We start from the raw sequence: 22,525 nt of genomic DNA, 5'->3' as shown, positions 1-22,525 counted from the left end.
CTATTTAAAGATTTGAACAGTTCATCTGTTAGTTCACATATTCACTATTTCAGTATCTGGTTATAAATTAAAAGTACATGTAAATAAAGCTAATATAGTCCTCTTGAATGTTTTGATATTTAAGACAACATTTATCAACAACAAAAATCCTTAAAGCAAAATCTTGATAATTTATAGGCAAGTATTGCAGTTTTGTTCTCCAGCAGAAATTAAACTCTACACAAACTGTAAGTGGAGTTATGAAGCTTTTCAAGACAGGAGCGCAGGAAGAGCCTGCTGGAGCTGCATTCACACAGCTCAGACAGCACCAAAGCTCTGGGAAGTGGCAGCACAAGCCATGCTGCAGCTCCTCCAATATGGGCTGTGAACAGGGGCTGACAATTCCAGCCACAGCTACTGCAGTGCCATGAGAGCCAGGTTTGCTCAGTGCTGCAGGCTCCTCCTCAGGAGGGGATGCTCTGTCAGAGCTGGGAGCTGCCAGCACGGGAGAAAGCACCCAAAGGCAGCGTGCCCATCTGGCTCTTGGACATCTGACACGTGTCATGTATTAGACAGGTTGTATTTAAAGCAGAGGAATTTAAACAGCCCTAGCAAATGTTTTAAAAGGCTTTAAAGGTTAAAACATTACAAGTAGGTGCTTTCTCTGATAATATTGCAGAGAGCACAATAAAAACAGATGTCACAAATGACAAGTGCATTCCTTGAAGCAGATGTGACAAACTTCAGTTGAAGGGCATGAAGAAACAGCTTAACCTGCATGAATGAAACAACTGGGAGATTTGTTTTTAAATGCAGAAATGTTTCCCATATTTCTAAGCACACAGAATTTCACATATTTCATAGCTTGAGCAGTTTAAATCTGGATCCAGAGGAAATATAATCCCATAAAGGTAAGGAAGTCACCATCTGTGATACAGGATACCATGGGTCTCATGTGGACTGCTTTTTGTTCAGCCCACAACCTAAAGAAATTCAAAACTCGGTATCTTTTTTAAGCTCTGTTTGAGGAAAATAAAAAATCTGTTTGGCCTTTAAAATTCCATGCCATCTGCTACTCTTAAACCAACAAACAGCAGTACACAGATTTACAGGTGCAAAAAATGAGTGGAAACAACTGCAGAAAATCTTCTTACATAATAATCTTCAGCACAATCAGTTTCAATTTCACATAGTTTATTTACAAAATGGTCTGATAAAACATCCCCTCCATACTTACAGCTCTCTTGTCACAATACACATGTTGATTTTAGCAATGTTTAATAGCACCATTAGAATATTATTTAAAATCAGAAAGGATCTTGTTGCAGTTACAATGATTCACAATCTTTTACATCCATGGACGAAGTAACTTTGAGCACACTAGGACTGTTTGCAGTTCCACAGTACAGATTCCTGGGTTCACACAAGGCATTTGCTGAGTTACCAGTTATGTAGGGCACCCAGAGAGTCAGTAGCTACTATAAGAATCTTCGAGCCACAAAGTTCAGACTTCCACCATTCTTGTATAAAGTTATCTCCATATTGTTTTCAAACAAGGCAATCACGCTGAATACTTTTCCAGTGCTTGTCTTCAAAAGGAAAGCAAAAAAAAAAGAAACAAATTAACCTTTGCTTTCACTTCCCCTTGCTTATTTCTCAGTCAACATTCTAACCCCAAGTTGTGTTGAACACAAGCAAATTCAGCCCTCTGATGTGTCCCAAGCCTGCTGAGATGGAAGGCAGGCTTGTTGTGGTGCAGCTGGGAGCACGGCACAAATTGTGTTATGGGCTTGTTTACAGAGCATGGAGAGCTGAAGCCTCTCTCAAATCATCACACTTATGAGAGACAAACTCAATTCTACTCTAAGACCAAGCCCATGAGGGGCAAAATACCACTCAGAATGATCAAGAATATCAGGCTGCATACAAAGTTGTGTACAAAGAACACGTGTCTATCTACTTTGGGAAACTCCAACAGCCATGACAAACTTCAGGCAGGACTATAAGCTTACCTTCCAAGAGAATTTAGTTCTGTCTTTTCTCGCTGTGCTTTCTATCATCAGAATTAAAGTTTTTTTCTCTGCATCAGAACATTCAACAGAGAAATTTAAAACACTGCAAAGATACCTTAACATCCAACATCATTCTGGGCAACAAGTCTGGAGGGAACAATATAGAAAACTGCTCTCTGCCAGTGAGTCCCAGAGTACTTGGATTTTCCCCAGGACGAAACTGAAGTGGAGCGATGCCAATTCCAATCAGCTGACTCCTGTGAACCTTCTCGTAGCTCTCTGCTAGGACAGCTTTAACACCCTGCAAAAATACAAGCAGAGTGAAACACAGCAGGAACCTTCAAACACAGATATGTCCAACATCTCACAGTTCAAACTCAAGAGAGAGTGCTTTGCACAGAGTCCTTTAAGTACCTTGGTAACATCATTTAGTAGTTTCCCAGCTAGATGGAAGCAAACAAGCCAGAGCAGGCCCATGCAGTGTGAAATGGAGTTTGTTACAGTGACCATGCTGGGGTTAACAGGACATGAATCAGAGGCTGACTTGGAATATATTCTCAGTATTAGTGGAAATTAGCCTCCAACAATGAGATACTGAACATCCCTTTGAGGTCCAACAGAGGTAGGTCAGCATAGACAAATGCCTGATTTGTCTCAAAGTCTGGTATCCAAGACAGTAAATTACATAATGAGGAAATTCTGACCTATCCTGACTAGTGATTCTGTCCCATGAAGATTCTAACAAAGAAATCATACAATGTGTTTTTAGGTATTTCCAGAAAAAACAAAACCACCCTCAAACCCAAACAAACCAGCAGTACCAGTAGAAAAGGTCCTTTTGCAGCCCAGTCTCTTGAGCTACCCAGTCCATACTTCTTTCCTGCTAGAATGATGACAGGAATGCCTTCCTTCTGGTACAGCTCTGCTGCTTCAAACACATCTAGCTGTGGAATGATAAAATGACACATTTTGAGTGAGTGCTAAACCTGCACTCCCCATTCCAGAATAGCTGTGCTAACAAATATATTCCTACCGTTTGTCCTGATGGGAAGTGAATTGTTTTAGGAGCTGGTTTTCCTATGAACTTATTGAGAAGCTTGATATTTGCAAAGGTACCTCTTGTCATCACAGCATCATTACCTCTTCGAGCCCCATAAGAGTTGAATTCACGAGGTGTGAGTCTGAAATAAAAAGAAAATTGAAAGAAATTAAATTAACTGATTTAAAAGGATATTATGATTTTTTCTTATAATTATTGCAACATATCAAAGTCTTCAGTGGAAGATGTAAAGAACTGGACCTCCAACAAATGTAATTATCATAAATCATGATCAATGTGCAAATCACTGCTAGGTTATTCATGAGGAAAGCCACAATTTTTAATTATTTTCTACTATTTTTTATGAAGTGCTGCAAGCAGTGTGGTACTTACAGAAGAATTATTGGGAGACTGCTCTAGGAAACAACCCACTTTACTAATCCTCTTACCATTACCAGCATATTTTTTAACATTGATTAAGTATTTTGCTTTTCCACGTGCAGTCTCCCCTTGCTGCAGACAGGCCTTTCTAGAGAAGATGGCAATGCTGGTCAATTATTCAGCAGGGCTCACCCTTTGCTGGTCAGGTACTTGGCAGCAGCACTGCTCCTGGCAATGCTCCCAGCAGGGGAAATGTGATCCGTGGTGACAGAGTCCCCCAGGAACAGCAGCACGTGCGCGTTCTCAACCGCCCGTGGGGGAGCTGCTTCTTTGGCCTGGCAGGGTGGGAGGGAACAACAAAAGGAACATTAAACAGTTTCTTCCAGGAACTAGAGACATAAAACATATCTGCAGTATAGGAAGGCCCCTGGATGGACAGGCCCCACTCATTCCAGAGACACAAAAATTCAAAAGACTGAGAAATATGAGCAATAGTTAAATTTGTTAGTTCAACATTGAAGCTTTGCTGTAATAGCTATTCCTTTACTTAAATGCAATGCATATAATCTAGTGGATAGATCCACTCAACTTACAAGTTTATCAAAAAAGGAAGGACATCTAATATAAGTAGATTTTAAATCCCAGGGAAATAAAGTCGACTCTGGTGCTTCCAGTAAATTCCATCGTTTGTTTCCTTTCTACAAAAAAGAAAATTAATAAAGAAGAACAGAAGTTAGTTTATCGTATTTTTACAGTCAAAAACTAAAGACATACTGGTGATTTGATTAATTACTATTATTTAGTAAATAATTTTGTATTACATATTACAGGTTACATCACTGGGTATTACTTAGGACTTCCTTTTAAATACAAGTACCCATTTCAGTTAATTCCTCCATTACTATAACAAATAAATGGCAAACCAATCACATTCAACTGCAAGATATTACAGCTACAATGAAATGCAACATTTAAATTATGTAGAACAGACCACTCTTACCTCCATCTTCTCTTTCAATTCCTTAAACATGGATGATATCACACGCTCTTCCTCCACTGTGTGAAGTTCTTGTCTTGTGGGCCAAATATCTCGTAAGTAAATACTTTTGCCATTAAAGCCAGTGCCTGAGTAAGATTTTAAACACAATAAGCTATTAGACTTGAGATTTGTATTAGAATATAGATGTGTATATATTCAGGCCTGCAGAGATGGTACCAGATAGGCAAGGAATTTGATCAGTTAAGTGAATGCTTTGCTTTAGCCACGAGCAAACCAAATATGGCTTCAATTGTATTGGCTCTGGGTGCTGGAATCACGTGCAGAAATGTGTGCCCCTGTGCAGCAGCTGCAGAAGCAGAAGCTGTAGGAGAACACTCACCCAGGGGCTCCGTGTCGAAGTCGATGTGCACGGTGCCCGCGATGGCGTAGGCCACGACCAGCGGCGGGGACGCCAGGTAGTTGGCACGGACACAGTCACACAGGCGGCCCTCAAAGTTCTTGGTGCCAGACAACACCCCGCAGGCAACGAGATCTCCCTGAAAGGCAGACCCACACACACTGCTCCAGAGCTTGGAGTGCTTCAACAGCTTATGCTATTTCTATTGACTAAGTCAGATGTGCTTTTAGCACTGCACTTCAAATATTTACTCTAACACAACAACTGAAAGGCATTTTGCTCTCTCTCACTACCCTTCTCATTTTCTTTTTTGACCCTCTGATGTGCTCCTCTGTCACTTCATTCAACTCCTCTCCTGCCATTTATTTATTTTCCTTCTGCTTCAGAAGAGAAAAAGCTGTAGCTGTTTAGAAAGTGCTGGTTAAAATTATTCAAGCAAATAGGTCTCTAAAACCCTCCACTTATGATACAAAATCTACACAATGCATCTTCTGCAAGATTAGATCATATGAACTTATCTTGTAATTTATAACTGTATTTTAGAAATACCACTTATTACATTTATTTTACACAGCAATGAATTGGCATGGTCTCCCTCTAACAAGCAAATACACCAACACAATCATGTTAAGCCCAAACCAAAAATGAAGTGTACTTTGCATGGATTACTGTATTTCTTGATTGCTTAACTGGGTGAGAAATACATTTCTGTGTTCAACAAGCCAGCCAGAACTTTACCTGTTTTATTGCATTCCTGATGGCTTCTGGCAAAGGGGCCGTGTTCCCAACACAGGTGGAACACCCATAACCAACAACCTCAAACCTGCATGGGAAAAACCAATCAAGTCACACATGGTCATGGGGAATCTGTTAACATAACTGCTTTTCCTTTTATTAACAATCTCCAAAATTTTTTTTGTCCCTTGATAGTTAAGACTTTTTAGAAAATGAACAACAGGCACCACATGTCACTGATGCAAACCACAGCTGGGCACAGTTACAGAATATTGAACATATTCTGTCACTGTTACAGAGCAACCAAAACCATTAACTAAACAACCCCTGACAGCAGCAATGATAAGAGAAGACAAATACAGACCGTCCTGACAAATTTGCATCCAGCTTCCACTTTCAGAATACATCATCAAGTACATCCTGTCCTGTAAATCACTTAAAATGAAGTAATTTGTGACTGGAAAACCAGCTCTGATGTATTAGAGCTACATGTAATAAATTCTGAAGTGGGAATACAATGAAGCAGAATAATTTGAAGTCAGCAAGGATGCAAACCAGCAATCTATCAAGTTAGGAACTAGCCAGCCCCAAATGAACAGCAATCCTATTGATCAGCCCATACAACCCCTGTATGCAGCACCTGTCCAGACTCACCCAAGCTTGCTGAGGTATGGCAATACTCCACTGGAACTGAGGTAATGTGTGACCATGCCACTGCCAGGGGATAAACTTGTTCTGATGTAGGGCTTCACCTCAAGGCCAGCCTCAACAGCTTTTTTGGCCAGCAGTCCTACCAAACAAAAAGGAAAAAAGGACACAGATTATGATTTGTATATCCCTTCATAGGACATCTGTATGGTTCTATCTTAGTTAAATCAAGCATAAAACCCCCCAGAGGATTAGACAACTTTCAGTTTATTAAACTATTCAAGCAATCACTGGCCTGAATAAAGTTTCTTAATGCATAACAATGCCATTATTTTATTCCCATTCCTGGCAGGTAGACACCCATTTTACTTTCTCTAAGACAAATCTCTTTACCATGTTCTAGCTCACAGTGCCAATCCATTCAGCCTCCACACACAGGCCACACAGCCCTAAGAGGAAGCTCACCTTGGCCACAGAGGATCTTAAAAAGAGGAGAGCAAGGTCTGACAGATGAGCTGTTCCAGCAAAACCATCTGCAGCTGGCAAAGGTGTGGCAGATACCCCCAAGCAATGACAGAAGAACTGCTCAGCAATACAGAGTTCCTGTGCTGGCTGGGGATGACAGCTCATCATCCAGGCCAGGCCTGAAGCTAAAGCCCATCTCCTGCATCAGCTATGGCACTGTGCACTGACAGGAGCCCTAGAACTGGTTACTTGCTGTCATACTACCAAGTGTAAAGATTTTATAATTGCTCTCCTTAATACTGCTTTAGGGGACAAACTTAGTTTGTATTGTGGAAAAGCAACTTTCCCAACTAAACTACAAGCTAAGGCTACAAGTCTGCAGTTTCAAACCTGTAAGGAGAGCCTACAAAAGTGAAGGTGAGGGCTGTGAAGCATGGGAGCACCATTAAGATGCTGAGCTGTGTGGTCCCAACATACCTGCAGCAAGCATGACAGATGGATTGCAATTGTTTGTACAGCTGATGACTGCAGCAATGACAACGCAGCCGTGGGACAGCTTGTATTCATTTCCTTCATACTGAACAGGCACAATGTCATTCTGCTTCTCAGCTGCAATCTGAAACCCTTTAACACCAGACTGGATGACAAAAATTCATGTTAGCAGTTGTTACAGTACAGAAAGGATGACATTACAACAAGACCAAGTGAGCACTGGTTTTGAAATAATACTCAGCTGTGCCACTAGGAACTCTTACACGATTTTAAAAGCAGCACTCAGTTCATGTCCTTGTCTGTACACGGGTCTCAGCCTTCTTCCTTCACAACTGCTTTAACTCTGCAGCAGTTGTGAACAAAGGTCAGTCCATGTGTGGCTGTTGCACAGCTCACTTCCTTGTATATATGGAAGAACATCTCCTTAAGCATACATGTCTAATCTACACAATACTTGTTCCTGAATTAGAAGCATGTCCAAGATTTTAATTGCAAGAGGGTGGTAACTAAACCAGAGTAGGTCCATTAGCATTTTCCAGACTCACCTGAGTGCTCTTCAGCACTCAAACATCCTCCAGAGGTCCCTTTCAACCTCACCCTTTCTGTTCCACCATCAGCTATGATTCTCCCTCCAGCACAACTGAACCACAGTACCACAGATGAGACTGAACACAGGGTACCACAGGCCTCATTAGAAGCTGTTCCTAATACTGCTGTAAGTCTTGAACATTGATGATAAATGAAATGAAAATGAAGGTACATTCCTATACTAGCTGCACTCTTCAGATACCCATGGATATCCCTAACCAAAACCAGAACCTTCAGAGTAAAAACACTCACTCTGTGAAGACAAATTAAGCCGTAAGGAAAAATCATTTGCTAATATAAGAACTCAGAACACTCAGCTACAAATCTTGGCAGTCTTTCTGCATCTCCTTTAAGGAGTGATGAGTTTTCCTAGGATAAATTCTGTTTCAGAAATAAAGTAATATAAAACTGTTTAAAAAAACCCTGAAAAAGTGCAAATGTTTGCTAAGCTCACACTATGGACTACCTAAAGTTCCTTCTCCCTAGCAATCTAAACTGTGAAAGTAAGGACTTTGGGAAGCTCATGCTCCTGCCAAACACACCTATGATTTACTCTTGGGATGCCTGTCAAGCAAGACCAGAACACCCTGGATAAGCAGTTGTGTAGCAATAAGGAGGCTCAATAGATACACAAGGAATAGGTAACACAATATTTATTCATGTGAATGATAGGAAATACCTTTTAAAGCAAGTGTCAGCAATACAAACCTTTTCATTTAAGCAGGCTTGGAAGTCACTTTTCATGTTATTAACAGCCACTCTATCCTGGGATCTCTTGGGGCCACTGACATATGGAATTATAGAACTTAGACTAACTTGCACTACCTAAAGAAACCAAGAAACAAAAAGTGCAGGCATTACCAACCCCAGCCCAGCAGTGCATGGAATTTATTCCCAAGACACCCAGGAACTCTTGCTCCAAATTTGAATGCTCTCAGACATCTAGAACTCTGGGATTCCATTTCCAACACCACTCACTCAACAGGCCATTCCTCTTATTCTAAATGTTTTAACATTATCCAAAACTTTTCTACCATTCACCGTCCTTGGGATGACTGGAATTCAGTATCTGTACTGACATAATGTTACCGTGCTTCCCTTCTTATCCCACCCCCTCTATGTTTTACAAACTGCTTTCTCAAAACTCTGAGTTAATAAAAACAGCTTTGCTGAAAGCAATGAAAGTTACAGTGGGAGATAAGACTGTGAAATCATCAGTAGTTAGTTATGAGAATCAAACAACTCCTTTCAAGCATACCTGGGAATACTCAGGCTCTCTGGAAGAACTCTCATCATTTCGAAATAACTTCACAGCTTTAAGATATGCTTCTGTGACTTCAAGCTTGGCCTTATCAAAACCTAAGGAAGGTCATGTCAAACATGAGAGATGTCACATTAAAGACATAAATAAAATAAATCACACAACTCACAGACACACTGATTGTTTTAAGTGTAATATCCAAAGTACTTTTTTTTTCAAGTACACCACTTCCATATCCCAACTTCTATTCAGGAATGACACACTAATTAAAACATTTATAAATCATTACATTTTTTCCTAAATTATCTTATCTTCTTATGTCAAGGAATAAAATAAGCTATTCCAACTCTAGCAGTGGTAACTTACTAAATTGACAGTTGTGTCCCTGAAGTCCATAAGGCTTTTCTGTGTTAGGGTTTCCTTGTGTAATACAGACCCTGTGCTTAGCTGACAATAGGCAGTACTGCTGGCTACTCTTCCAAACCCATTCATCTGCTCTGCACTGATCAGACAAAAACATTTGCTACTGAAAGCATTTAACTCTTATTTGAAAGTGACAGGTCTCAGTCTCAGAAAGTCTCACTCATGAATGAGCTTTTTTTGGCATCTGTCACCCTGTGGTTTCCTGCTTGCAGTAGCTTGATAAGGAACTGACATCCTCCTTGCTTAGCTTGAGATGCCAGTGAAATCATGCACTTCAAAGGGAAACATACACCACTGGGAAAAATCAGAGACATGTTCAGATTTGTTCTGCAGTTTCACTTATTTCTAGTTTTGATTTTGTAGGGAATCTCCAGGTGGTTATGGGATTCATTTCAAATCAAGAAGAGTTATATTCCATACATATTTCAAAATAAGTGAAAACTTCCTTAGTATTTTATAGGCTTACATATGCTTCCAAAAATCAGGACTCTGGATGCTGAAAAGCAGTATCATGTTGGTAAATGAGGCATTAGACAAATGGGCCAGACTGGACACAAACCTCAAGCACAAGTCTAATTACATGTTAAATCCACATCAGAACTCTGCAGAAAAGCACCAGGTAAGAATTAAGGAGCTTTAAGCAAAAATTCAATAGTTCTTGCACTGGGCTTTTCTGCAGAGTAAAAAACATATATTACCACAACTGAAAACCACAATTACAACAAATCCTTGCTTTAGTTTAATATTTACCTGCATGCTTTAAGTGCTTCAATGTCACATTATCAACAGGGAAAAAACTCAGAATAGCACCATACTCAGGACACATATTTGCTATTGTGGTTCGGTCTGCTACGGACAGCTGGGAAACACCACTCCCAAAAAACTCAACAAATTTTCCAGCGACATCAGCTTGTCTAAGATGCTGTTGGAAAGAACACACAATACCTGGCATGTGAAGATGTACAGTGCAAGCTGTGTTTGTCATAATTCACAACTCATGAGCATTTGAAACAAAAAGTTGAAACCCTAATGCCTATGTTTGAAAAAAAAATATTATGAATTATGTTTAGTTAAAGAGGGTCTATAAGCAAACACTATAGAGGGGAAAGAAAAAAAAAGCCCACTTCAAAGGACTAGCAAATAAAAATGGTTATAGATTAATTGTGGCAGTGCAGAAAGGTACAAATAAAGGTATACTAAAAACACTCCCCTCATTTAATTCATTTCTCAAGCAACACTGGCAGCACTTGCATTAATCCCTCCTCTTTTGTTTGGAAAGGCACTGAACCCTTACCTTGGTGATGCTGAGAACGATGTCTATGGAAGTGGCAAAGGGGCTGACCGTGCCTGTGAGCTCACAGCCCACCACCTCCGGCAGGGGCAGCGTCAGCGGCATTCCCAGCATCACCGCTTCTGTCTCGATACCCCCGACGCCTGCAGGGACAGGGGGACACGCCTGTCACACCTTCACAGCCTCACTCCGTGTGCTCAGGTCCCAGAAAATAATAAACCCCTTCACACAAAGCCTAGAGACTCATGACAATAAACATATTGCTGCTTTTCTCTCCCAAATGAAGGGCAGGGCTCCATTTCCAACAAGGACACAGCAAGAAATTTACAAGTTCCATTAAACATTTGCACATCAAAAATATAATCAAGCAAAATATTGCTCAAGTTAAACATCACAGTCAACCAGAAAATATTTTATATCTAAAACTAATCTTCTGCGAGAAAAGTAACCTTCACAAAAATTTCAGCTGTACAAACAGCACCTGTTTGAATATCACCTGGTTTTTTGTTTCTCTTTAAATTACGAGGGATTAATTACAATTCTCAATGGAAAGAAATGTTATTCAAGATTACTTGTAGACAAAAAAGATTCAGAAGAATAATTAAAGACAGTTTGTTATGCTTGAGATACAAACACTAGTGGGAAGATATATTTTTTAGTGAAGCTTTAGTTGCCTTTCCAAGAGCAATGAAGTTGTGAGCATACTTACCCCAGCCCAAGATACCCAAGCCATTTACCATGGTTGTGTGCGAGTCTGTGCCAACCACGCTATCAGGGTGCAGGAAATCCTTCACATCAAAAACCACTCGGGACAAATATTCCAAGTTCACTTGATGTGCTGTTCCAGTCTCAGGTGGAATTATGGAAACATTCTCAAAAACTTTTGAACTCCACTGTAATTTTTCCAAAAGGAGAATAAAAGTTGCATTTTTTCAAAGCTATATTCAATTCTAAGAACATAACTAAAAAGACAAAATGAAGACACAATAAAAGAGTCCTTGCTATTTACCCAAATGGCTTTTGTCCCTTTGTCAAACAGAGATGTGTCATCTCCTTGGATACATTCTTAGTCATTAACAAAAGCTTTCACTGAATTCCTCTGGAGACTGAAATCAGTAATTCATGCCCCTTTCAAAAGCAAGGCTGCAGAAATCTCTTACCTTCCACTTCACACAACTGATTACAAGCCCACCTAAGACTGATATTCAGACAACAAAACCTAAGCACTTGTATCTATAGCAGAATTTATATTTATAGCACAACTGAGTTTAGGTTTGACACTCCAGGGTGAAACCGCTTGCAAACTCGGGATGGTACATGTAATAGAGTTGACACAGAAACTTCTATCAAGGTTCAGCCTGGCCATTTCCTTCTTTAATAATGTAAAAGCTAATTTGCAACTTTCAGAAAGAAACCTCTAGTCCACATCCATGAAAAGAGTTCTAGATCATTGAAGTGAATTCCAAAACCAAAACAGAGGATAAGGATCAAACAGGAATGTGGCAGAGCCCTGGCCAGCAGCACAGAAGCTGATGTTCAGCACAGGACTTCTGCTGCCCAGTTTGAGAGCAGCCATGGCTGAACACTGGTCTCCACTCAACACTTCCAACTTCAGCAACTTTTGTTAACACAGTTATGGATAAATGACCCTTTCAGCCAGAAACTCATTGTGACCTAAGGCACTGAGCTCATGAAAGGCATTAAAAACACCAGTGCTTCATAAATCCCCACTGACAAGAACCAAATCAGAGTAAACTTTTTCAAGTTAGAAAGCCAATTTTCTTTTCTTGTTTAATTTCAGATTTGAAAACCTGACATTTCCAAATTATTACATTTAATTTATCATCTAAAACCTGAATACATACAAATGACTCTTAAAAAAGCCCAAACCACAAAGCCTGCAGGTACACAGACATACCTTAAAAAATTGAAGCCTCTCTCTATTTCTGCCAAATTCCATCTCTTGATTTTTTAATACTGTCTCAGGCCTAGAAAGAAAACAAGTTTAGAAGTACTGTTATAATTTGTTTCAAATTACAGAAGAACAAGTTGTAGTTTTAGTTTGTTTGATGAAAGACTTATTTAAGCTTGCAGGGCTCTTCGAAGAGGTTTATTAGAACAAAGACAGTTGCTTCCCTGCAGCAAGCTTTCTGTAAACAATGAGATATCGCTGATTTCATATGTGCTGTGTCTGAGAACCTGTTTATTCTAGGTATGGTTCATCTGAAGTGTGTGATCTCAAAAGTACTTGGAGAGATCTATTCCAAGCATGTACTACAGTACACAGAAGTTTTGCTCCCTAGCAGTTAACTCACAGGCTGCACATCTAAAAACCCCATACATTAAAGAACCAAGATGTTCACTAGCTCAATTGTAACTGTCCTCCATTTTTGTATTTCCCTCCAAGCCACAAGTTTTTATTCACGAGTACTCATCAGTACAGCCTCATAAAATGAACTATCTTTTCTTTGTATGTGTTATTTATTAAGATACTGATACTTGTTGTAAAAGAGTAATCCTTAACTTAAGAGGAATAACCTCTGCTTTGAGCAGCTGAACAAGGAAGGGAACACACTTGCTTTGTACCAGGAAGGAAGCCCTCAATTCCTAGAAGTGTATTTCACTTGGAATTCATGACCCTTCCCTTTCTTTTCTGCAGCAGGTCAGCAACTCTCCTGCTTCACCAAGCCCCAAGGGACAGTCAGTGTTCACCTGCAGCTTCATAAATCCCACAGCTGGTGTGCTGTCAAACACCAATGCTGCTGGAAACATCACTGCTCCTGCACTCCTGCACCTGTGCTGAGCAGGAACATCTCCTCATTCATAACAATACCACAGCATTCACACAATATCACTGTGGCATACAGATCTGATCAGCTCTTTTAATTGTCCACCTGTCCAGCACAGGCAGATAGGGATCTCAACAGCCCAGCAGACAAAGAGGCAGCAGCTGAATCAGGAGGACAATTACACCTAATTGGCACAGGTGGAACAGTGCACAACGACCTGTTAGTAACACAGAAATCTGGGAGAGGCACAGACATGAGGCTCCCCTGGGCTACCACACAGGCAGGATATTTACTGAATTTCAAATCACTGACAGATTGACAGTGAGATCCTGTACAGGCTGGGGATGATGCCCAGGCTAGTTCTTAGTCCTCTAAGAGCAAGAGACTTGTGAAAAGTTATTACAAAAATCTATGAATTACTTTTAGAGACTAATTAACACTTCATTGAGTTACTCAATCAGGCTTGCTTTGCAACGGACTGAGAATTACTCCTATGCTTAGTTGTTGTTGTAAAGAAATGAGAGAAGCAGCAATATCCAATTTAAAAGTCACAGCCACGAGTCAATGGGTGGCCATCTGCAGAGTGTAAAAAGCAAAATTTATAGATTAATTTTTATATGCTACACCTTGTTCTAGATACTGAAACAACTTATCCATGGCATGGGTGAAAACTACAGAAGGACGCTTATTAAATTAAAATCCCATTTCCCTGCGCTGTCACAGGCAGCGTTCCACAACACAAAGGTACAAGGCAATTCAGCAAAAGAGCTTCCTTACTCAGGCACAGGCTGCAGGTGGAAGGGGCAGAGGATGGGCGTGTTCTCGATCTGCGCAGGGAAGGGCCCCGGGCTGCGGCCGGCCTCGCACGGGCCCCGGCAGCCGCTGTGGCCCCGGCACGGGGGCGCCTTCCGCAGCGGCGGCTTCAGCGGGGACAGCCGGGCCAGCGGCTTCTGCTCGCCCCCGCCGGGGTTGGGAGCGTTCTGGATTGCACTGCAACAGCAAACATGGCACACGCTGAGACACTGCCAAGCTGTGCTTTGTGCACACACCCCGCACCCCCCCACTCGTGCTTTTTGCAACCCCTTCAACAGATTATAAAATAGCATCTGAAAAAAGAGAATGCGTTTATTACAACCTTGCTGCAAAGTAAACTGTCGTTGGATACACTTAGTTAAGTAATGTAGTGTGGTGTGGTAAGAAGCGAACAGAACTGGATTGTCTGAAAGATTAACACCAAACAACTCCTTCCCTTTGTTTGCAACAGACCAGAAATCTTTTAAAACAGAGCTGTAAAGGCTGAACTCTGAGTTTTACACTTGGAAGTTGTGGGAGGGCCTCATCCAAATGGTAGACCCTCATCCAAATGATAGACTGAATTTATTTCCTTTTTTTTAAGATGGTGCTGTACATGTTTTATTAAAACCACAGAGGAATGATTGCAGGCAAAGCTTTCTCAAGGAATAAACATAACCTGATCATAATTAGGTTTCTTTTACAAATTCTTGAAGGCACAGATAAATTGTATACACTATTCAAGCCAGTCAGAAGTAAGAGAGAAAGGCCAGGGTTTTTTAAAAAATAAAATCCACATAGCACACTAACTACTATTTGTACAACATTGGATCTCTGCAGGAGAGCAAAGAAAGCTTATTGTGAAAAACGAATGACTTTCATCTCTCTAATTATTAAATCACAAAATTGCAATTAAAGCCACTGCTTTCTTCTGCCTCAGTAGCACAGCCAGATCCCCAGTTATCCCAAGGGCAGGGTATTGCCTGGCCTGAGCAGATACCTTGTCTAAATCCCACGGCAGCCTGCCAGGCTGTAACCCACAGATGGGAGCTCTACAAAAGCAGCACAAACCACCCTGCAGCCAAGGGCTCCTTATCACAGCCAGCAGCTGCTGAGCCCCCACAGCTCTCCAAAGGGACGCTCCAGAGGCTGCATTTATCATTACAAAGCAGCACACAGAGACCTCTTGCCAGCACTTGGTCTGCCTGATAATTTTAGGCTGGCCTAATTGCAAAGGAATCAGCTGTCCCTCTGGACATAGGAATGGACAGAGCATAGAACTGACACAACACATATGCAGCACAACACATCAGCTGCAGTTTCTTGCCCTTCTGACACTCAGCAAACTGAAACCCTGTGAGTATTTGGAAGGTTGACAGAAATGACTCACACATCCATATCCTTCGACCACAGGCTTTTTCTCCATGAACTTTTAAAATTTCCAAAGAACCTGAACAGTTTATGCAATTCTGCATGGGTTTTGGAAGGTTCCACAACTGAGAGGCAGAGGAGAAGGTGAAGGGAGGCTGCATTATTTAGTATTTACTTCAGCAAACACTAAACAAAAGCTCCAAGCTTTTTCTCTTGTGCAGTATTTATGTTTCTAGCAAAGGCAGCCCCAGGCTGTATTCATCACATCACTGCCTGTCAGACAAAGAAAACCATGCTGGTAGCTTTCCAGTCCCCTTACTTTTCCAGACTTCTCCAAGTATACTTCTCTCTCTGAAAATATCCACAGCCTCATTTATCTAGTGTTAAAGCAAAGCCCATAAAAACCCAGACCAGCCACAAGCCATGGGCTGCAATGACAGTCTTTCTAAATGCCCAGGAGAATTGCAGGCCCCTTCGCTGGAGCTGTGACAAGGCAGCCACGTTTGGAAACAAAGTTCTGTTTAACTTGAACAATGAAATCAGAGCAAAGCAAAACAACAAACGCCCTCTGCCTCATTCTCTTGATACATACTATTTTCTGGAAACCATGCCAGATCCTGTTATTTCAGCAAAATCTTGCCCAGAATTTGGATTATCAGTCAGCTTCACCCTTAAGGCCTCACAAACATTCTTTCTCTCTCCCAAGAGTGCTTATCCATTTTTATCCAGCCCATTTTCATATATCACCACATCTTGTTTTAGGGATCCACATATGGCAAATGATTTGATGGGATAGTAACAACACCTGAACGAATCCACACTTCAGTGCCAGACAGAAATGTAAGGCTTGTAAAAACAAAAAAAAAAGTAAATTACCATTTGCTGAAATCAATCTGCAGAGAATGGTCAACAGTGAGATCAGTTGGGCAGGCAGGATTGACCTTCACTGGATCTCCTCCAGCATTTCTCACAGCTTCTCTCATGGCAGCAAAATCCACCATTGCTGGGATTCCACTGATGGACAGAAAAACAAAATAGTAAAACATCATGAGACATTAACTCACTGAGAGGCAAAAATTTCTTTTTCATTTTATCCAAGTCTAAAAGTAGCTATATCCTATTTCAGAAAATATACCTGTTATTCTCTCAAGTTTAAAGGACTTGAACCAGTTTTGAAGCCACTGGAGTTGGTACACCCTCTCAAGGAGCAACAGCATGTCTGAAGGCAATGTACCAAAGAAGAACACGGGACCATCTCAAAGATAACCACACTTGTCTTGTGCCTTGCGTTGCTTCTCAGGTGTGATGGTACTTCAGTACAGAAGTGATCTTTAGGTACTCCTTACCTTTACAACAGAACCTTGCTATGCAATCAAAGCTCGTGCTATACATTTAACACCTCAGCCTGTATCATTTGTCTGACAGAGCTATTTCTGAAGCTTGCAGTGTTTCACAATATTCATACTGCTGTACAAAACAGAGGCAATGTTTATAGAACACAGTAGCACGTAAATCTTATTGGCTTTGCCTGCTAAGCAAATGTTACCTCATTTTTATTATCATCATAATTCCTTTCTTAATTATCTCAACAAATATACAGAGTCAGCAAGACAGCTTAAATTGAATATTTGCAAATTGCTGAAGGACTGCCCTTTTAGCTATGCCATAGTCAAATCACTAAGAAAGTTAACATCCAAAGAGCTGCTTTTTCTACATAAGTATTATTCATGGATTCGACTGGATTAGTCATTGTGGACTAAGCAATATCTAATCTTCAATTATCTCAAGGAAGAACTGTCAGTGACAGTGTGAACTGTCAACCATGTGGCTACAGCCAAAACATCACCACTTCCATTTGTATTCTGGCTCTTATCCTGTAAGGTGCTCCTTGCAGGCCAGCACCTTCAGCCTTGCCAACCTGCCCCGAAGCCAGAGTACCCTAGGGAACAACTCCTACCCTCACATCATGTAGAATTATCATGAGAAATCCACTGCACAGCAGAGGCAGTGCACACGTTTCTACCCAGGTATCAAGAGGGGAAGTGTGATTTATTCTCACGCCAAAGAATTCAACACAAACTCAGTGAGGTTGCACAGGTTCTTCTGGGGGTTTTGCACACACCCACACACTCACGTGAAGTCTTGAAGAACAACTCTGGCAGGACAGAAGGGCACTTCAACATGGTTCTGTTTTGTTTTCCAGTCCAAGATGTTCATAGCATCCGTTTCCTTCACCAAGAAGCCATCGCAGTTGCGCACACTGGACTCAAACAACACGCGGATGGAGTAAGGCAGGGTATCTGCGTGAGGCAAGGGACAGACACCATCAGCACAGTACTTGCAGCTTACACAGATTTAAAATTACAATCTCACTTTTCTGAGGAATTCCACTTTTCTAGGGTTTGGAAGGATGAGAGGTTCAGCAGCCTGTTTTCCAGTTGCCTTTGGGTTTGATCTTCCCTACACAATACGGAACAGAGAGTTGCAAAATGTACAGATTGATGTGTTGTGCTATGGGATTCTAATGGGAGATGGCAGAGGCTTGTGCACACTGCTCAGACAGTGACAATAAGGGATGTGAGCCTGGCAGGGGAGAGATGCCAGGAATACAGACCTGGGATTATTGATGAGAGCAGGACAAAAGCAACAACTCCTGGAATACTGGAAACCATTTTAACTGCAAATTTTGCCATTCCATAACTCAGGATACCAAGCCAAAGCAACCAACACCAGAATATTATTTTCAATAAACAGTGATACAAAGACCAGAAACTATTCTGCCACGCACCCCAATTAAAATTAACACACTCCCTAAAATATAAAGAACATTTCATTAAATACAGCTTGAATCAATTTGCTACTGATATGAATCAAGGTACAGACAAGCAGCAGTTTCCTTCACAGAAAAAAAGGGGAAATGGAAATGAGAATTAAATAAGAGAGAAGAGAAAAATCTCCCCAACTGCAAACAAAATAAAATAACCACTTAAGAAAAAAAAAAATCAAGATTGATTGACATTTCTCCCTCAATTCCCACTATTTTCAGCATAATTCAAGCAGGCAGCTAGCTTCATAAGAACAGTGAGAAATCCTAAAAAAAGTTATCTGGAGGAAGGTGAAACAATTAAGTTCAAGCTTTATTAAAAAAAAAAATTGGTGGTCTCAACCTAAGCCAGTGGTTTGTTCACAAACTACTAATATAGAACTTGCTGATTCTGTTCTCACTGTCTTTCTGACATAATATCCACTGTTGTCTAATTAGACAAGTCACTATTTTAATATTTGAATAAACTTAATAAACTATTTTAAGATTTGAATAATCTGAATAAACTATTTGAGTATAAAGATGTCATCCAGAAGGTCTCATGAACCTTGATGCCACCACTCCCTTGATTTAAAAGCCAGATTCCCAGAGAAGAACTTGTTTGCTTTCTTGTGGGTTACAAATCTCACTGCCCCAGGGGCTGCTTGGCACCAGCTCTAGAGAAGCAGCTGCTTCTCTCCATGAGGCACCAGCAGCTCCCATCTGCACTTTGGGGCTTCCAGGGAACAGCACAGCTCCAGCAATGGGACCACAGGGCCCCCTGGGACTGCCTGAGCCTCAGGGGCTGTGGGCAGAGCTGGGCAGAGCTGGGCTGGGCAGAGCTGGGCTGGACAGGGCAGGCACCTCCCGGGCACTGCAGCCCAGGGAGGCCGGGCTCAGCAATGCCCCAGGCTGCAGGAAGGGGCACTGGGCTGGGTACAAGGGAAAAGCAGCTCACAGGTTCAGCACAGCAGCATGGCAGGCAGTGCAATCTCTGTCCTCCCACACCACCACAGCTTCACCATGGAAGTTTCCCCACATGAGCTCCAGCCCCAGCAAGAGCCTGGTCTGAATCTCCACATGTCTGTCTGCCCTAAATCCTTCTGAACTCTTCTCATTTCCCCAGTCAAACACCAGGAAACTGATAACTAAACCAATGAACATTTACATTAGTAATCTGATTAATATCAGCTGGCAATTAATATCAAATTACAGCCAGACAGGTAAAACTCAAACTGTTCTAGCAACAAATGCAGAGAGCAATTCCAGATGCTCAATTTGCTACCAGTGCTGTCCCAGACTGTGCCTAGATGTCATTTAGCATTTTGCTACCTTGAAGTTGACATGAAGCTTCCAGCTTCTGCACAGAAGTTTCTATTGCAAGACAAAGACCCTCTTAGTGCAGCCTGTTTAGACTCCTGAGAATATGTTCAGGAAATCACTGCTGCTGCAAGCTTTGTGGCACATTTCAGCAGAAAGTTGGATATTGTTGTTTTATTTCCACTCCTGTCATGAGGCTTTTCACAAAACTGCTGTAGAACTGCCTGATCTTGTTGCTAGCAGGGCACTGCTCCTCCCTGGACCAACCCACCAGCAGAAGCACTGTTTCCTCCTTGTGTGCTTATCTGAAAAACTGACTTTGTTACTACAAGCAGGGGAAATTTGCAAGAGCACACAGCTGTTGCACAGTTTCAGCAGACACTGTGCCCCTCTCTCTCTTCTCTTTAAACAACATGAAGTTAATAATTGTGGTCACATATGGGTTTAAAGTGAAATATCCGCTAATTTTTTTTTTTATTCAAGAAGCATACTACAAATTCTGTGAATACAGAAGAATTCAGACCTTGCAAAACTGAAAAAAATAGCCCAAATCTTTTACTAAGGAAGGCATAACTAAGCAAGGCTACTTGGTAGCCCATGTAAGTATTCCAGTTGAACATGAAGACAAAGGGAGAGAACAACGCCAGCATGCTTTGATTACCTGCAAGGCTGAAGGCTGTTCCAGCTGGCACCAGCAAAGCTCCCTCCCCTGCGTGCACTCCCCTCCCACCACACGTGCAAGTTGTGAAAGGCACTTGGACAGGGAGCCCCAAGGAAGGTCCCCTGGCACAGACAGCCACCGCATACTAATGACAGGCTGAGATTAAGCAACAGCGTGAGCACCACAAACCCTCAGCCTGCAGCAGGAACCATGTTCTGGCAAACAGTCACCCACGGTGTGAGGCTGCTGGGGAGGGGGAGCTACAACACCATGAAGCTGCACAGAAATACAGGAAAAGCTGTATTTATTTCTGAAGCGTTAAATAGTTCTTTGTCACTTCATTTTTTTTTCCAAAACTGAGTAATTCTTCTGATTTGAAACACTGTTGAAAACTACAGAAACACCTGTACTTTCTCCCTTAGTAAAAAAAGCTTACAAGTTTTACCCCTGCAAACTCCATAAAGCATTAAGGAATTGGGATATAACCAGCCTCCCAACACATCCATTACGAATTCCCAACTGCATCTCCCGGCACCGCAGGTGCAGCGGCTGCTGGCACCGCCCCGATCACCCCCACAGAGCATCGTACCATACTTGGCGCCTCCGAGCTTCGACACATTGTAAAACTTTTTCTCTGGGTGGCTTTCCAAAGCTTCAATGGCGGGCTGGTAAGGGCTTCCTGCGGGACGAAACAAACAAAGTTACAGCCACAAAACAACGGGGTGTTTCAGCACTGACTGAGGACTCACAAAGAGATTTTACTTCTGATTCCGCCAGAAATAACGTTCCTCTAGACTGTAATTAGATGCAACACGGAAAGGTTTCTAAATGGATTGGGACATCTCGTGATGTAGATGTGTGACTAAGGTGAACTTTAAAAGCATCGCTAATAGTAAATACATGCAGGGCAATGCAGGTCGCCAGCACAGCCCGAACACACCTGACCTTTGTTGTCTCAGTCTGCCATCTACACACAGGATAAGACAGCAGCGCAGATAAGAGACACGGCTTTAAATACAGCAGGAAGCACAAAGCATTGACTGCCGAGCCAACACCAAGGGAACAAGACACCAAAATAAAGCTCGTAGCAACCATTGGGCGCTCGGAATAAATAACCCCCGGCAGGGAGCGGACAGCGGGGCGGGGACGGGGCCGCTCTCCCCGGAGGGACTCCCGCGGCCCGGGACAGCGCCGTTCGGCGGCGAACAGGGCTCGGCGGTGTCCGGGCCGCGGTGTCCCGGCGGGCGGGGCGGCCCCGTCCCCCGTCCCCGCAGTGACCGACCTGTCCTGGGAGGGTCCATCGCCGGCGACCATGTCAGCGTGAGGGAGCGGGCCGGGGAGCGCCGGCGGGCCCGCAGCTCTCGCGAGACTGCACCGCGCCCCGCCCCCGCGCGGCTCTCGCGAGACTGCACCCCGCGCCCCGCCCCCCGCGCCGCGCTCGCGAGACTGCGAGGACGCTGCCCGGGAGGAAAGGGCACGAGATCGCGCGAGGCTTGGCGGAGAGGGCGGAAGTAGCCAGGAGCGGGCAGCCTCTGCTCTCGCGATAGCAATGACGAGCGCGCGGGCGGAGCTGCCGGTCAGGACGCGCCGGGGGCGGGACCACGATGGGGCGTGGCCACTCTGAGGGCGAGGTCGGGCTGGGGGCGGGGCTATGGTGGGCCGGTGCTGTAAGGGGCGGGGTCATTCTGGGGGCGGGGCTATGCTGGGGGCGGGGCCGCAGGCCCGCGCTGTGGCGCCGCCTGGTGGCGCGGCTTGGTCCCGGGCCCGGGCGGCACCCCCGGGGCCGGGCCTGACCCCTCCCCGGGCCTGACCCCTCCCCGGGCGCGGTCCCCCAGCTCAGGGGCTCCACAGCTCCGCGCAGCGTGAGAGGCTGAGGGGTGCAATGGGCCCTAAAGATCACACGCTCCCATTTTAAGCTCCATCCGACCTGACGTTGAACGCTTTCAGGGATGAGGCATACACTGGACAGACAGCCTGTTCCAGTGCCTCACCACCCTCACAGTGAAGAATGTCCTCCTAATCTCATCTAAATTTCCCCCTTTCAATTTGTACCCATTCCCCCTTGTCCCATCACTATA

The 22,525-nt window shown here is 43.0% G+C and overlaps 1 protein-coding gene across 1 annotated transcript; it reads right to left on the bottom strand.

Annotated features, from left to right (window-relative positions):
• Positions 1-1,156: 1,156 nt before the first annotated feature.
• IREB2 (iron responsive element binding protein 2) lies at positions 1,157-21,806 on the bottom strand. Its single transcript, XM_054272540.1, has 22 exons — positions 21,730-21,806; positions 21,037-21,126; positions 17,798-17,963; positions 16,540-16,677; positions 14,278-14,490; positions 12,630-12,699; positions 11,421-11,604; positions 10,715-10,854; positions 10,171-10,342; positions 8,995-9,095; positions 8,445-8,561; positions 7,134-7,293; positions 6,198-6,333; positions 5,547-5,631; positions 4,791-4,947; positions 4,412-4,536; positions 4,005-4,109; positions 3,604-3,746; positions 3,025-3,172; positions 2,813-2,935; positions 2,107-2,292; positions 1,157-1,568 (listed from the first exon to the last, which is right to left on the bottom strand). The coding sequence occupies exons 1-22, from the start codon at positions 21,746-21,748 to the stop codon at positions 1,458-1,460; spliced, it is 2,889 nt and encodes a 962-aa protein (XP_054128515.1). The 5' UTR covers positions 21,749-21,806; the 3' UTR covers positions 1,157-1,457.
• Between the last annotated feature and the right edge of the window lie 719 nt (positions 21,807-22,525).

Source organism: Melozone crissalis, unplaced genomic scaffold (genome assembly GCF_028551555.1).
Source record: "Melozone crissalis strain CALT ecotype California unplaced genomic scaffold, PUWL_Pcris_2 ptg000014l_1, whole genome shotgun sequence".
In the NCBI taxonomy this organism is placed as follows: domain Eukaryota; kingdom Metazoa; phylum Chordata; class Aves; order Passeriformes; family Passerellidae; genus Melozone; species Melozone crissalis.
This window is presented reverse-complemented; position numbering and strand designations above follow the sequence as displayed.

Excerpts from the sequence above, each read along its gene's own strand:
- IREB2 (XM_054272540.1), bottom strand. Across the intron at positions 11,605-12,629 it reads AGAGGCTTCAATTTTTTAAG|TGGAGTTCAAAAGTTTTTGA; the intron begins GTATGTCTGTGT and ends GAAAAATTACAG. Across the intron at positions 4,948-5,546 it reads TCAGGAATGCAATAAAACAG|GGAGATCTCGTTGCCTGCGG; the intron begins GTAAAGTTCTGG and ends TCTGCCTTTCAG.